General features: G+C 30.1%; 2 protein-coding genes across 3 annotated transcripts; one reads left to right on the top strand and one right to left on the bottom strand.

The window, feature by feature from the left end:
• Nucleotides 1-60: 60 nt before the first annotated feature.
• Nucleotides 61-5394, top strand: LOC103503119 (acetylajmalan esterase-like). Its single transcript, XM_051085366.1, has 7 exons — nt 61-298; nt 490-566; nt 3877-4093; nt 4213-4425; nt 4533-4681; nt 4805-5078; nt 5177-5394. Exons 1-7 carry the CDS (start codon nt 61-63, stop codon nt 5392-5394), a joined length of 1386 nt encoding a protein of 461 aa, XP_050941323.1.
• A 1448-nt stretch (nt 5395-6842) lies between these two features.
• On the bottom strand, nt 6843-11612 carry LOC103494588 (26S proteasome regulatory subunit 6A homolog). 2 transcript variants are annotated; one of them, XM_008455828.3, is made up of 10 exons: nt 11389-11612; nt 11056-11172; nt 10268-10375; nt 9741-9932; nt 9456-9647; nt 9094-9212; nt 8923-9010; nt 8614-8733; nt 8233-8373; nt 6843-7221 (listed from the first exon to the last, which is right to left on the bottom strand). In XM_008455828.3, the coding sequence occupies exons 1-10, from the start codon at nt 11503-11505 to the stop codon at nt 7144-7146; spliced, it is 1272 nt and encodes a 423-aa protein (XP_008454050.1). In that variant the 5' UTR covers nt 11506-11612; the 3' UTR covers nt 6843-7143. The 2 variants fall into 2 exon arrangements, with proteins under 2 accessions (XP_008454050.1, XP_008454060.1); XM_008455838.3 differs by lacking the exon at nt 11389-11612 and adding an exon at nt 10477-10574.
• Nucleotides 11613-15016: the final 3404 nt, after the last annotated feature.

Genomic DNA, 15016 nt, shown 5'->3' with positions numbered 1-15016 from the left:
TTCCCTTTCATATCCTAATTCTCAACACTTGGAAGATTAATTTCTCTTATTCCATCATTAATGACGCCTTCAATAACAATCAAATCTTCATTTCTCACTCTTTCTCTTCTTCTTTATGTTTTTGGTCCATCCAAAGCCCATAATTCATTACATATCGACAACTCTATTTACCAATTTGACGACAACGACTCAATCTCTGACATTGAACGTCTCACCTACGAAGATCCAAATGATGAAACTTCCTTCCACGATTCCCTTGATGAATACCCTGACGATCAATTGACGATCGATTACTTTGGTAAACATTATTTCTAACCGTTTATATAATATATTCTAATAGTTTCACAATGTATGTAATGCATATTCGACTAAGAGCATATATATATATATATATATATATATATATATATATATATATACATGTTTGGAATATATTTTCACGTATTTAATTTAAAAATTTGATTTTGGAATGGTGATTTTGATTTGTAGATTTACTTGGGCTTCCCGTGGCGAGTCTTTATATCGACGAAGATGCATTGATAAAGTATGGGATGAGTATTGTATTGGTTAGTTTTGCATTTGTATTATTATATAATGAAGGATTATTATTAGATGAAGGTGTTAGAATTATATGGGTAGTGGAGACTTTCTTTAATAAGGTCTTGAAAAGTTTTACGAGAATTGATTGAGAAAATTACATTTTGTGTAACGAGAAAAAGTGAAAGCTTTTACCATTTTGAAATTAATTGTTCAAAATTTATTAAGGAATATATTATTATTATAATGGTTATTTGATTATTTAAATTCTCTAGTTCAAAATCAAACTTGACACGATAAATCATAGATTGTTTGACATTTTAGATACATTTGACCTTTTAAGTATGGACGTATTTTTCGATTATGTTTTAATCAATACACTCTTGACGTCGTTTTAAAAAACATCAAGTCGAATACAATTTGACATTTCATAAACGTCGAATAGGGTAAAATTGAAATAAGTAGGTACCACACAAAAAAAATTGATAAAGTTGAACGTAGCAATAAATAAAGCATAAAGTTCTAATCTAGAGAATTCAAGAACTTCATGTAATCAACAATAGTAAACCTACACACTGTTGAGTCTATGGCAATCCAACCATATTTATGTTAAATGAGAATATGAATTAAAGGAGACTTTGTTAATGACATTAACAGTATTAAAAATAAAAGGATACAATAATCTGAATCTAAAACCAAAGCCCCATGGCCCCCAAGAGTCCAAGACGTTGTGTTAAGCTTTGCATGGAGGGGGCGGATCCAACCTTTAATACCCAAACTCATAGCCTAACCCATGGAATGGGTCCTTTGAATAGTCATTTTCCGGTTGGATTTCAACTTTTAATAAAATATTATTAAAATTTATTAAGAGGTTTTTTAAAAAATATAAAAAAACGACAAAATATTATTTAATAATTTCAAAAATGAAAAAAAAAAAACCCAACAATGGAAAATATCATAAATGTCCGATCAACATGCGGCCACTCGCACGCGTAATATAATCGATCGTGAACGATTTTTTTTTAAGATTCTTTGATACACGATCATTTAAATGTGACAATACAAACGTTTAGCTACACCAATATAGACGATTTTTTTTTCTAAAATTTTTATTGATCATTTAGATTTGGCTATAGAATCTAAACGCTTTTTTTTTTCAAAATTCTTTAGTACATGATCGTTTGGATTTTGTTACACGATCATTTAGATTTTGCTGCCCAATGTCAATGTTACATTATTTTAGATTTGGTATGTACCAATATCCCAACGATATTTTCTCAAGATCTTTTATATTTGGTACACGATCTTGAACCAAATAACACCCTGAAAAAAATAATAAAAGATTTATGATTAATTGTACATTATTTTCGATTTAGCATGTACCATTTAGGATTGATCTAATAATGAGTACTTCATTTGGGTCGGCTCGTGGAAAGTCTAATCATCAAAATAGAAATTCATGTACAATCCAACGTATAAATGGGTTGAATTGGGTTGGACATGTCAAACGATCATGACTTTAGTCGAGTTAGACTCATCCTTTTAATTTTCAGACCTTTAATACATGAGGTTGATCAGTTCTATACATATATTTTTAAAGAATAATTCTAATAGGATAGAAATTTTAGAAATAATAATAAAATATATAACGACATTTTAGGTGATAGACTTCTCATTAGTAGACGAATATGTGCAACATGGTCTGTCAGTGATAGACCTTCTATCCTTGATAAACTTTAACATGTTTTTGTTATATTTACAATTTTTTAAAATGTTGCAATATATACTAATATTTCAAATCTAATTATTATATTTGCAAGCCACGATAAAATTTAATTGAAAATAATTTAATTGTATGTTAATATTTTTTAAAGATTTTTTTTTCTTTTTAATTATTTACTAAATAGGGTGTAAGCAATAATTTATAGACGAAAAGGAAGGGAAAAAAAAAAAAGGCATTAATTTATTTTCTTATTTGTTAATTATAAATAAATATTTAAGAAGAATAATAATTTCCATTTAGTGAGAGTTAATCATAAAGTGAGGATAAGATTGAAAAGTTATCATAATTTAGTGAAAAATATCAAAGAATATATCATTAAACATAAATGTTTAAATTTAAATAATTAATATGATACAACTCATCTTCAAAATTTCAAATGTATATAATATTATTAGACACCAAATGGAGTAAAGTGCTTACACCTAATTGGTATATGTGATGCCTTTCCCAACATTTTATAAGACACTCATGATTGACCCATTACAAGAAAGTTTTCAATTCTAATTTCAGATTCTAACTCCAACATCAACCCTAAAATACTTTTTCATAATAAAAAAACTTATCGTAAATAACAAAAATCGTTCGCAATATTTATAAATACACTCAGATTTCGTGTAAATATTTTGTTTTTGAAAATGGTTAAGAATTAAAATTTTGAAAACTTAGAAAAAAAGGAAAGAAAAAAGAACAACACACTGAAATAAATTATTGCCAAAAATAAATAATAACATTTGGTAATGTATTTTAAAAAAATATAGTATATATATGTATACATTAATATATGAAAACAGTGATAATTTTTCTTTTTTTCCTTTTTCCTTCTTTTTCCTTTTCACTAATGTGAGTAAGTATTTTATTTATTTATTTATTTATTTTTATTGTTACTAAATACGGATAAGGTTTGAACCGTTTAATAACGTCAATAAACTTTAGTAAATGACAAATTGCTAAAAATATTTACAAAATATAACAAAATTTCATATTCTATCGATGATTATTTAATAAACTTCAACGTCTAAAAACATTTTAAAAAATTGTTATATTTTGTAAACATTTTGATTCGGTTTAATAGAATTTAAAAATTTGTTATATTTTATAAATATTTTAGTTTTTTCAACGGTTTTGTAATTTACGATAATTCCTCAGACTAAAGTTAGTATAATAATGTGAATTAAACTTCTTTTTTTTTTTTTAATTTTTTCTTAGAGACAACGCCATCACACTCTTACAATATTAGAGAATTTATTAATTCCTAAAAGGAAAGTAATAATTTTGATAGGTTGGAATTTTGATTTTTGTTTTTGAAGAATTAGGAAATTAAAAAAACCAAAAAGTTTGTTTTTTTTTTTTCTTTTTTTGAGAAAGGAAAAGAAATTAAAACCTATATTAACTATAATTATAAATAACTTTCTTATGAATCCACCATTTTTAAAATTCCAAGTTTTCTTTTTTCTTTTTTTTTTCTTTTCTTTTCTTTTTCTCTCTCCAACAATATGTCTTCTTCTTCTTCTTCTTCTTCTTCTTCTATAACTTCATTTGTTTTTCCATTTCTCTTTCTTTTTCTTCTTCTTTCTCCTTCATCTAACGCTGCTTCACTAAAAGCTTGTAACTTCGATGGTATTTACCAACTCGGCGACTCGATCTCCGACACCGGAAATCTCATCCGAGAAAATCCCAACACCCCCTTTTCTCATCTTCCTTATGGTCAAACATTCTTCAACAGCACCCCAACAGGTCGCTGCTCCAATGGCCTACTTATCATAGACTACTTTGGTACGTTACGATTTTCAAATTTTTTTTCTTTCTTAATAACCTCTTTGAAATGAACTTTAATTAATAATTATGAGATAATTTGATAATCATAAATTGGTGGCAATTTTGTAACTTTGTAGCTTTAGATGCAAAACTTCCATTGGTGAATCCTTACCTTAACAAAGATGCATTGACGAGGCATGGAGTCAACTTCGCAGTAGCTGGCTCTACTGCTTTGTCTTCTCAACTGCTTTCGGAGAAGAAAATCTCATCTCCACTCACCAACTCTTCCCTCGACATTCAACTTGATTGGATGTTCTCTCATTTCAACTCCATTTGCTTCGATCAAAAAGGTTTGCTTTCTTTTTTTTTTTTGTACTGTTACAATCTTCTTCAGTCTCTGACATACATTACACGTTTGATTTTAATTAGTTCGTGTTATGTTTGTATATTCTCATAGATTGCAACGAGAAGTTGATGAATGCTTTGTTCTTGGTGGGTGAAATTGGTGCAAATGATTATAATTACGCCTTGCTCCAAGGAAAAACTATTCAAGAGGTAAAAGAAATGGTACCAGAAGTTGTTCAAACCGTAAAGAATGCCGTTGAGGTAAAATAATATATTCAAACAACAGTGTTCTAAATACATTTGCATTAGTTATTAGAATTGGGTGTGTTTTTTTCTTTATGATCAAAACTTATCTTCTTTTGGTTATAATGATCTTGTTCGTAGAGAGTGATAAGCTATGGTGCTACTCGAGTTGTTGTTTCTGGAAACTTTCCAATTGGATGTTTCCCCATCTTCCTCACTGTCTTCCAAACCAACGATACAACAGCTTACGATGAGTTTCACTGTTTGAAAAGTTTGAATGCGTTGACGAGCTATCACAATGATCAAATACAACAAGCCATCGAAGTACTCAAGAAAGAAAATCCACGCACTGTTATCGTATATGGTGACTACTATAATGCATTTTTATGGATTCTCCGACATGCTTCTACGCTCGGTACGTTTGATTTCTGATCTTAATTAAAAATTTACTAGTTATGTAATAGTACTGTATTAATGTGGTTGAATATATACACACACATATATATAATACAGGGTTTGATAATGGTTCTTTACAAAAATCATGTTGTGGAATTGGAGGAGATTACAACTTTGAGTTGAAGAAAAGTTGTGGAAGTCAAGGAGTAGGAGTTTGTCCAAATGCAGATAAAGTTATTAGTTGGGATGGAGTTCAGTTGACTCAAAAGGCTTACAAATTCATAGCAGATTGGCTCATCCTCGACATCACTCCAAAACTTAATTGCACTCTTTAATTTTATTTAATAAACAACTGTTTTTTTCTTTTCATTTTTCTTCTTTTACGTAATTAATAAGGAACCTCTCGTAGTTCGTTAATAAAATGCATGCTTAACGTAATTGCAAATATAACAATTAAATTCAAAAATTTAACTTGAAATCTATTAATTAGTACGTAATAGATGATGATGTTATTGATAGAAGTTTGTCGATCTTATTTTATCATTTTCGAATTATGTAGAAGAAGAGAATGTATGGAAAATTTTAATTTGTTTTTATTAAGTTTCGTCTATTTGAAAAACACACAACAAATATAGAAGTTGTACTCAAAATAGCCATAATATTGTCACATCACCAAAGTTGATAAACACAACTTTATTAAAAAGCTCAACCACCAATCAAAGATTTCCTTTTTATTTTTAAGGAGAGAAATTTGAGAAGTTTTTATTATTATTATTATTATTATTATTATTATTATTATTATTATTATTATTATTATTATTATTATTAAGGTGGATTTTAAGAAGAAAATGGAAAAGGAAAATTAAAATGGTCATTATATAAATATTTGCTTTTTAATATATATATATATATATATATATATATTAAATTTTATGGACAACCATCACTACTATGTTATGTTCGAGTTGGAATTGGAAATCAGTTGAAACGAAAGCAAGGCTCAATGTAATTGAGGAGAGGGATCGAATGCTCTCATTCAGGGTATTTTGATTAACAACTTCTCCAGTCGGCCCTGTTTTTCAGGTTGTTGGCTTCTAAAAGCACTCTTTCTTCTATTTAGAAAATTAGTGCTAAAGGAAAAGATCAAATTCTCTAATCGAGTGGAAAATAGCTGATTTGACACAAAATCTTCCATCCCTCTATCTATGGTGAAAAGTCATGAAATTTGATAAAAAAGTACAAAAATGTATAATTACAGACTTCGTTGATGTTTTGTCTAAAGAGTTTCTGACAACTAAAATATCAAATTTATATCTTATTAGTTGTAAACTCCATACATTATAGGTCCAAAAAATTCTTTCTCAAACTCTAATTATAATAATTAAAGCTTCAAACTATAATATAAAATTTTTAAAAATAACAAAATATTGAAACTATTTGCAAAATATCGAAAAATCTATCAAATCCAACATTTTTAATTTTTTTGGTATATTTTATAAATAAATAAAGTTTAAAATCTAAAATTAGATTAAAAAGTTATTTAAAAAAAGTCACCCATTACCATGAAATCTAATTATCAAATATGGTTACTTTTTTTTTCTTCCTAAATATTTTATCCTTAAGAAATTAAATTATTTCCAATATTTCATCTTCCTTTAAAAAAAATCAAATTAAAAATAGTTATTTCCAAATTAGTAAATAGAAAAACAATATCATTTTGAGAAGAAACTCTCATTTAAACTTATAGAAGCAGTCTTACAACACAAAAAGAACAATCAATGAATTCTATCAATGTGGTGTTAACATTCAAATTGCTTTTCAGTTTTTCACAACAGACAGCAAACTAATTCTAAAAAAATAACATCACAAGAATTGGCTAATGGAAGAAATAACAAATCTTTAGAGGAGCATAATGGCCGATTTGGCCATCTATCGTACATCCAAAATGTAGAACATGAACTGCACGAAAGTTGAGCGTCTACTTTCGGGTCTTTGTTGATGATCTTCTTTCTTGCTTAAAACGTCATTTTTTTTACCTCTCGATTTGCCAGCTTCGCGACGGTCGGTCTTCATCGGTAGATATCTTAAGCATAATAATTCAAGCTTGCTTTCTTCTTGGCTTGAACTTGGATGATACCTTCATTGAAGTCCTCATGGTTTACCTAATTATAGCCCCAAAAAGAAAGATAAAAAAAAAATAAATTTAAATGCTGTATTTCTTCGATTGACTAAGATCTTACGTAGAACATCTAAAGTTCTAATGATGGCATGATTCTAAAATAGTTAAAATCACTTTTGTTATTTACATAATCACTCTAAAAATGATTATAATCATTCAAAATAATTTTGATCGTAGGAAAATTGTCTTTAAAAATTATAAAATTAAACATTAAATCGACTTAGAGTGATTAATGGTGAATCTTGGAGTTATTTTGAAACATGATAATGTTAAAATCACTTCCAAACGTGAATATTTCCTTAAATATTAGCCCAACTAAGAAACTCATGCAACCACATACATAACTAACACCCTCATCATCGTATTTCTTTTTGCCTTCTTTGATGAATTACAATTTGAATCCCTAAAGTTCATGTCTAATAAATTCCTGAACAAGTATCTAACAAGTCACTAAAATTCCAAGTTAGTGTTTAGTTAGTCTTACTTTTAGATAAAAAAAAATTGAAATGTGATCCTCAATGCAATTGTCTACTTTAGTTGTAAAAATAAATTAATTTAAAATGTCAAATAGGTCAAAAGTGACACAAAATTGAAAACTGAAGCAGCATTAAGCATTTCTAAACATCACATACTTATTAGGCACAAATTTGAAAATTCATACGTTTCAAAGTTCATCAAGCACACAATTCTAAAAGGTAAGATTGAAGTTTTAATTTCTTTTTTTTGGATACTGATTTAGGGAGAGAGTTCATGTATTATAAGTTTAAAACCTTGATGCCTGTTCCAATAGACATCAAGGGTTTTCCACCGAACAAGTTCTCTACTAAGAGGCTTTCAATCCAGAATCTAGGAAAACTTCCTAAAAGACCCATGGATTAAGAGCATAAAGAAGGAAGAGGCTGAGAGGAGCGAGAGATAGATGCATGAGGAGTGAACAGAATGTTTATATGTTGATTAAGGAATAATGTGCATGAGAGAGAGAGAGAGAGAGCACCTCAGTTGCGTCACGGCGAAGAGCCAGCATGCCGGCCTCGACACAAACTGCTTTCAGTTGTGCGCCATTGAAGTCATCGGTCGACCGAGCTAGTTCTTCAAAATTGACATCAGGGTGGACATTCATCTTCCTTGAGTGGATCTACACAATTGTATTTTGCAACAATTATGAAAGGACAAAATATATATTTTACATGGAATAACATGAGCAAAGCATAGAAGAAGGGCCTGTTATCTCATCTTAGGTTAAGAAATTAATTTTTATACATATACATATATATACTTATATAGTATATAGGTTACAATTCTGAAGTTCCCATCAAAATTTTGAGAGAGAAAAAATGCAGCAACAGAACATAAGAATTTAAATTAACATAAGAACCTGCATGATTCGAGCCCTTGCTTCTTCAGTTGGATGAGGAAACTCAATTTTCCGATCTAATCTACCAGAACGCATGAGTGCCGGATCAAGAATATCAGCACGATTCGTTGCAGCTATAACCTGAAATAATTAGAGTCTAACTTAACAAAATGAAAACGAAATCTCATGAAAACATGGCCCCAAAAGCAAAGAGATTCAAGTAGAAGTCAAATGCCTAATCAAATAAATATAAGCCCCCACCCTAGCTAAAGGTGAAACAATCACACAAGAACGACATCAATATAATTCAAGAAAGTGGCAAAAGAAAACCTTGATGCGCTCATCGCTACTAAACCCATCCAGTTGATTGAGCAACTCCAACATGGTTCGCTGCACCTCCCTATCTCCACTTACTTCACTGTAGTGAAAAAAAAAAAGTCATAAATACATAATACAGAGAGCTCTATGAAAATATTGGAGGGGAGAAAAACATGAACAGACCTGTCAAATCGCTTAGTTCCAATTGCATCAATTTCATCAATAAAAATGATGCATGGGGATTTTTCTTTTGCAAGCTGAAAAGCATCTCGAACAAGTTTTGCTCCATCACCAATGAACATCTGCATTAATCCCAAGTTACATAGCTGATAGACACATCTAGTAAAAGGAAAGAGAGATAAATGGGTAAAAAACCACATGAAGCCAATTCAACAGAATCATGGACAGAAAAAATAAGCTTTTAAATTCATTAACACAGTATGAAGCAAAGAAAAGCATCTCAATATCCAAAAAAAAAGTGAATGGAAGCTAATTTTCTGAGGTTTCTAAATCAAATAAACTATTTTTCCCAAGCAAATTTTTACCTGTACAAGTTGTGGGCCAGCCAACTTCAAGAAGGTAGCATTTGTTTGTGCTGCACATGCACGTGCCATCAAAGTTTTACCAGTACCAGGAGGTCCATATAAAAGCACACCTTTTGGTGGACGAATTCCTAGTTTCTGAAATCGCTCTTTATGAGTCATAGGTAAGACAATGGCCTCCACCAGTTCTTGAATCTGCACCATTAATATAGCATTTAATTAAAAAGGGCATCCAATATGACCTTCAAACAAATGAACTAATGGACAATATCAAGTGTCTGAAAGTGCCTGTTTTTCCAGCCCTCCAATGTCATTGTAGTCTTCTGTAGGTTTTTCATCGACCTCCATAGCCTTCACTCGAGAATCATACTCAGATGGCAGAGTATCCAAAATAAGGTAACTATCCTTGTTTACTCCGACCAAGTCACCTGGCTTTAACTTATCGGGATCCACAAGCCCGACAACAGGTAAAAAGATAGTCTGCAGCCAAGATCATTATAATTTAATACAATTCTTGCCAATTTCTAGATAATAGAAGAACCATGACATCAATCAAACTAAAGAAATATTGATAAGAATATCTCCCTCCCCTAGTTTATGCAATTAACATACTGAATGATTCAGCATTACAGTTTAAGTCAGAGAACAAAATCAGTTACATTAGAAACGATATTACTTTTAAATTTCAAAATATTACACCAATTATGTTGCAGCCAGCCTAAATTGTAGTTGAAAGTTTACTGACACTCTATCACTGAGAGTGAGAAAGGGAAGAACATTGTATGAACGCATAAAAGAATCTGGTCATAGCAAACCTGGCGAGTGGATGTCTTCAGTACAACGCATTTTCCTTTCCTTTGTGAGTCAAGATCAATATTTGCACCATCTTCTTCCGCTTCATCTTCTGGGTTCATTTCCAAAATCTGAAAAATCAACAAGGGGAAAGAACAGAGTTCACCTAATGTGAGCACATTATCACCAAAAACCAACTTGGCCAATTAAGATGAGATGAAATCAGCCTTACAAGCATTAAACGTAACACATCAACCGTGGTTCCAAGAGAATGTAGGATAAAAAGTCACAGTAACTCATCCATGATTAATACACCATAACATGGAGAAACTGAAGGAAGAGAAGCAGCAACTTCTTAAGAAAAATGACTGCATAAAAATCTCTAAACCTTATATACTAGAAACTTCAAAAAATCATTTTTCAACACAGCATCTACGTAATAAAAACTCCAAGTTACTTGAAATAAAATAAAATAAAATAAACAACAAAGCATAAATAATATTAAGGCCATTTGACCACCTATGAAATAACTTAGAGTCCTTTATTTCATAATATCCACTACCATACTTTCCCCAAAATCCACTTCAAGATTAAATGATGTCAAATTTCTCCATGCGCTTCCTTAGGTTGATGTAGAATTTCAATTAGAGGTCGAATACAAGTTAGAATTAAGAATAATAAATAAGTACTTCATATATTGAATATAAACATAAAAAGTTCGACCTTGGCTTCCTACAAAAAAGAAGCGAAATGCATGCACGAGTAACTTCGAGAGACAAATAATTCGTTTAAGTATGCCAAAAAAACATACCTCGACAATGTTGCCAACCAAGTAAGGCAGCTGCTTATTGAGTTTGATCTTCTCCTGATTCTCCTTTATCTTTTCTTTGATTGATTCCAACTCCAGATTTGTTCTCTGCACCTCTTCCTACGCTCCAATTACGAGTCAAAAAAATTAAAAAAAGAAAAAAAAAACACTAACTAAAATAAAACCGCCAAAGAAAAAAGAAATCATACAAAGAAAATCAGATAGAAGCAGTCCAAAAGAATGCAAGACGGTGATATCATAAGTAATACAGAGACAAAAAAAAAAAAAAAATTGGATTAGACAAGTGAATGAAAGAGAAAAAGAAGAAATGGGGACCTTGAGAATTCGGATCTCATTGTCGAGGAGACGAGAAGCCCTAACAATGTCGTCAGTGGTCATGGAAGCAAGCTGATCATCTTCGAAATTGGAATCTTCAACCATAGCAGTTGCCATTGATGGAGTTGAATTTGCGGAAATAGCGAAGCAAAAAGGAGACCAATTGAAATGGAGGGAGAGGAAGAAGAAGAAGAAAGGAAAAGGCAATGGAAGAGTTTAAACTTGTTGCCGAAGAAAATTGGAAGAGTGTTAATTGGGCCGATAATTTAATAGGCCTATGGGTTTCACAATTAGGCTTAAAATGTATTGGGCCTACTTTAATAGGTTCACAATTGGGCCGGAGAAATCGTAGAAGAAGAGTATTGGTGAAGAGTAATTATCATTAAGGGGATTTATAATGGATATCTCTCTCGGCATAAAATATAAAGGATATAGCAACCTTATAAACTATTTGCAAAAATAGCAAATCTTTTATTTCTTTTTAATATATTCCTAAAATACCCCTATTTTAGGTCAAAAATATATGGCTTGATTTTCTCTCCTCCACGATCTTGATATATATATCAATTTTTTTCATTCTCTCAAATCTGATCAATTTTTTCTGACTTTCACAATTCTTCCTCTCTCTTTTCTTTTTCTAATTTTATCTTCGCTTTCAATTGTCGATTTTTAGTCCTGCGTTCAACAATTTTTAGCCTTCAAAGATTTTCGACGAGTAGCAATTTTCTACAATTTTCCGTTTGCGTCTACTTCGGTAGGTCAATGTTATGGTTTTGATATTAATTTTTTAGTATGTAATTAAATTTTCTTTAAAAATGTGAGATTTGTTCCCCAGTTTTTTCATCCAATTTATGTTCATCATCTCAGTTAGATATTTGTTTTCAGATGTGATTCTTCCCTAAATTTTTCATTCGACGTCATCCAATTTTTACAATTTGATCTAGTTTCATCTTTGTAGGTTGATTTGGTTCAATTCAATTTGATGATTTACTAGTATTTTTATATAAAAAATGTGTTTGTTTACTTGTATTGGATTTCATCAGTTTGAGGCTTTGTAGAATTGAACATATTATGAATTTTTCTATCAATTTTACGTTTTAGGTTAAAAGAATACAAGTTATTGATGAATACAAGTTATCACTGTTAGTTAGACTAGGTAGTATGAGCATGGTGATATTAGTCTATCAGCGATAGATTTGTATCCTACATCTAATATTAGTCTATCAGTGATAAACTTGTATCCTACATCTAATATTAGACTATCGGTGATAGACTTGTATCCTACATTACTGATATTAATTCTAAGTTATCATTGATACTAGTCTATCAATGATAAACTTGTATCCTAGTCCATCACTGATATTAGTCAGTCAGTGACAGACTTTATCTTTTATTAATGCAATGAGTGTTACACACTAGGATGATAATGGTATATTTTTGTTTTTTGTTTTTTTTGCAGGAATTCAGAATTATGATTATTCAATGTTATGAGTGTAACACTACCTCTAGTTTGCAAGGGTCAAGCAAAAGGACCATGAAAACAAAAAAAAAAAAAAAAGATTGATTGATGAAAAGAAAAGTCACTCAAAATGTAGTTATTGTTGTCGTGCTGGTCACAACCGTAGAACGTGCACACTTCCATTATTTTTACAATTATGTGACATTATGTTGTTGCCTTTTTTTTTTCTTTTGTTAGAAGGAAATACTTTCTATTTGTTTGACTCAAACCTTTCGATAATAAGCCACTTTTTTTATCAATACATTTCAAGTCTATACATGTTACTTTATTATAAAGTAGTAATGTCATAATGGAGTTTAATTTAGTTGATAGTTCTATTGCTTATAGACTTTACTATGAAGTTTATCGTTGATAGTTTCTATTAATGATAGACTTCAACATGTATATTAACGAAACTTTTCCTCAATAAAATGCACTCATTAATAATAATTTGCAATTATTCAACATGTATAATTCTAATTTCTCAATGGGAACACAAAGGCACATAACTTACAATGATTATTCCACCTGTGATCCAACATTTTTCTATATTAATATGTAAAATCAATTCTTTCACCGTTATGGTCTATCTGTCTATTATTAATAGATTTTAACATCAATTAAAAAGTCACAACTATTTAAGAATATAAAAGGCATAACTTGCAATGTTCAACTTGTGGTCCAACCTTTTCTATATCAATATAACAAAATCAAATAAAATGTGAAGTCTATCGTTGATCTTTTCTATCATGAAATATTCACAAAACTAATATACAACAATATCCATTTACTCGATGAGAGAGTTGCAATCAAACTAGGGACAAATCAATAGGTCTCTTGCAATTTTCTAGTCTTCTGCAATCACCAACATTCTCTTTGATCGGTTAAGTTGTATCTTCGGCCTAACATTTTTAACATTCTTCGCTATTTCCATAGTTTTCATCTTTTTTTCTTTTCTTGAACAACCTGAAATGATAATATTGAATGAAAGTTTATAAATATATATATCATAATGCCAGCAATCTAAATATCTTCCAAGTCTACTAGTGATAGAAACCTATCACCAATAGACCCTAAGCAACAACACATAAAAAATACATATTAAACTAAAGTATCTACTAGCATCCCATTGCAAGCAAGCTAAACATCCTCTAAGTCTAAGTGATAGAAATCAATCACCGAAAAACCTTTAAGCAACATCACATAAAAAATGCACATTAAACAAAAGTATCTACTAAACATCCCTAAACATATTCCAAATCTATCAATGATAGAACATATCATTGATAGTTTTTAAGAAACATCGCATAAATAAATGCACATAAACTATAAAACATTTACTAACACACCTTAGCGCAAACAAGTTAAGCATCCTTAAAGTCTATCAAGATAGAAACAAGTTAAACATTCCAGCACAAACAAGTTAAACATCCTCCAAATCTATCAATCAGTGATAGAAACATATCACTCATAGACTTTAAGCAACATCACAAAAAAAAAAAAAAAAACACATTAAACTAGACTTCTACTAACTTCCCAAGTCCAAACAAGCTAAACATCTTCTAAGTCTATCAAGGATTGAAACATATCATTGATAAACCATATCATTGATAGACCATATCACTAATAGAACATATCATCGATAGACTATATTACTGATAGACCATAAGCAATAACGGATAATAAATGCAGATTAAGCTAAAACATCTAATACCAAACCAACACAAACAAGTTAAACATCATTTTTAAGTTGATAGAAACATATCAGTGATAGAACCTAAACGACAACACATAAAAATTTACATTAAACTAAATTATCTAATAACATTCCAATGCAAACAAACTAAACATCCTTCAAGTCTATCAGTGATATTATATATCACTGATAGACCCTAAACCCTAAGTAACAACACATAAACTACCTAAACCCTAAGTAACAACACATAAACTAAAAAACAAAGCAGAACCAAACATAAAATGAAGAAATCGATTTCAAACAAATAGAAAAAGAAAAAGAAATCTATTTCAAACAGGTTACGACTAAACGGAAAACAAAGATACCTTATGAAAACAACTTATTATTTCAAAAGAAAAACAAATAACTTACAATTGAAGTGGAGAATAACAAAA

Source organism: Cucumis melo, chromosome 5, assembly GCF_025177605.1.
Source record: "Cucumis melo cultivar AY chromosome 5, USDA_Cmelo_AY_1.0, whole genome shotgun sequence".
NCBI lineage: Eukaryota > Viridiplantae > Streptophyta > Magnoliopsida > Cucurbitales > Cucurbitaceae > Cucumis > Cucumis melo.
This window is presented reverse-complemented; position numbering and strand designations above follow the sequence as displayed.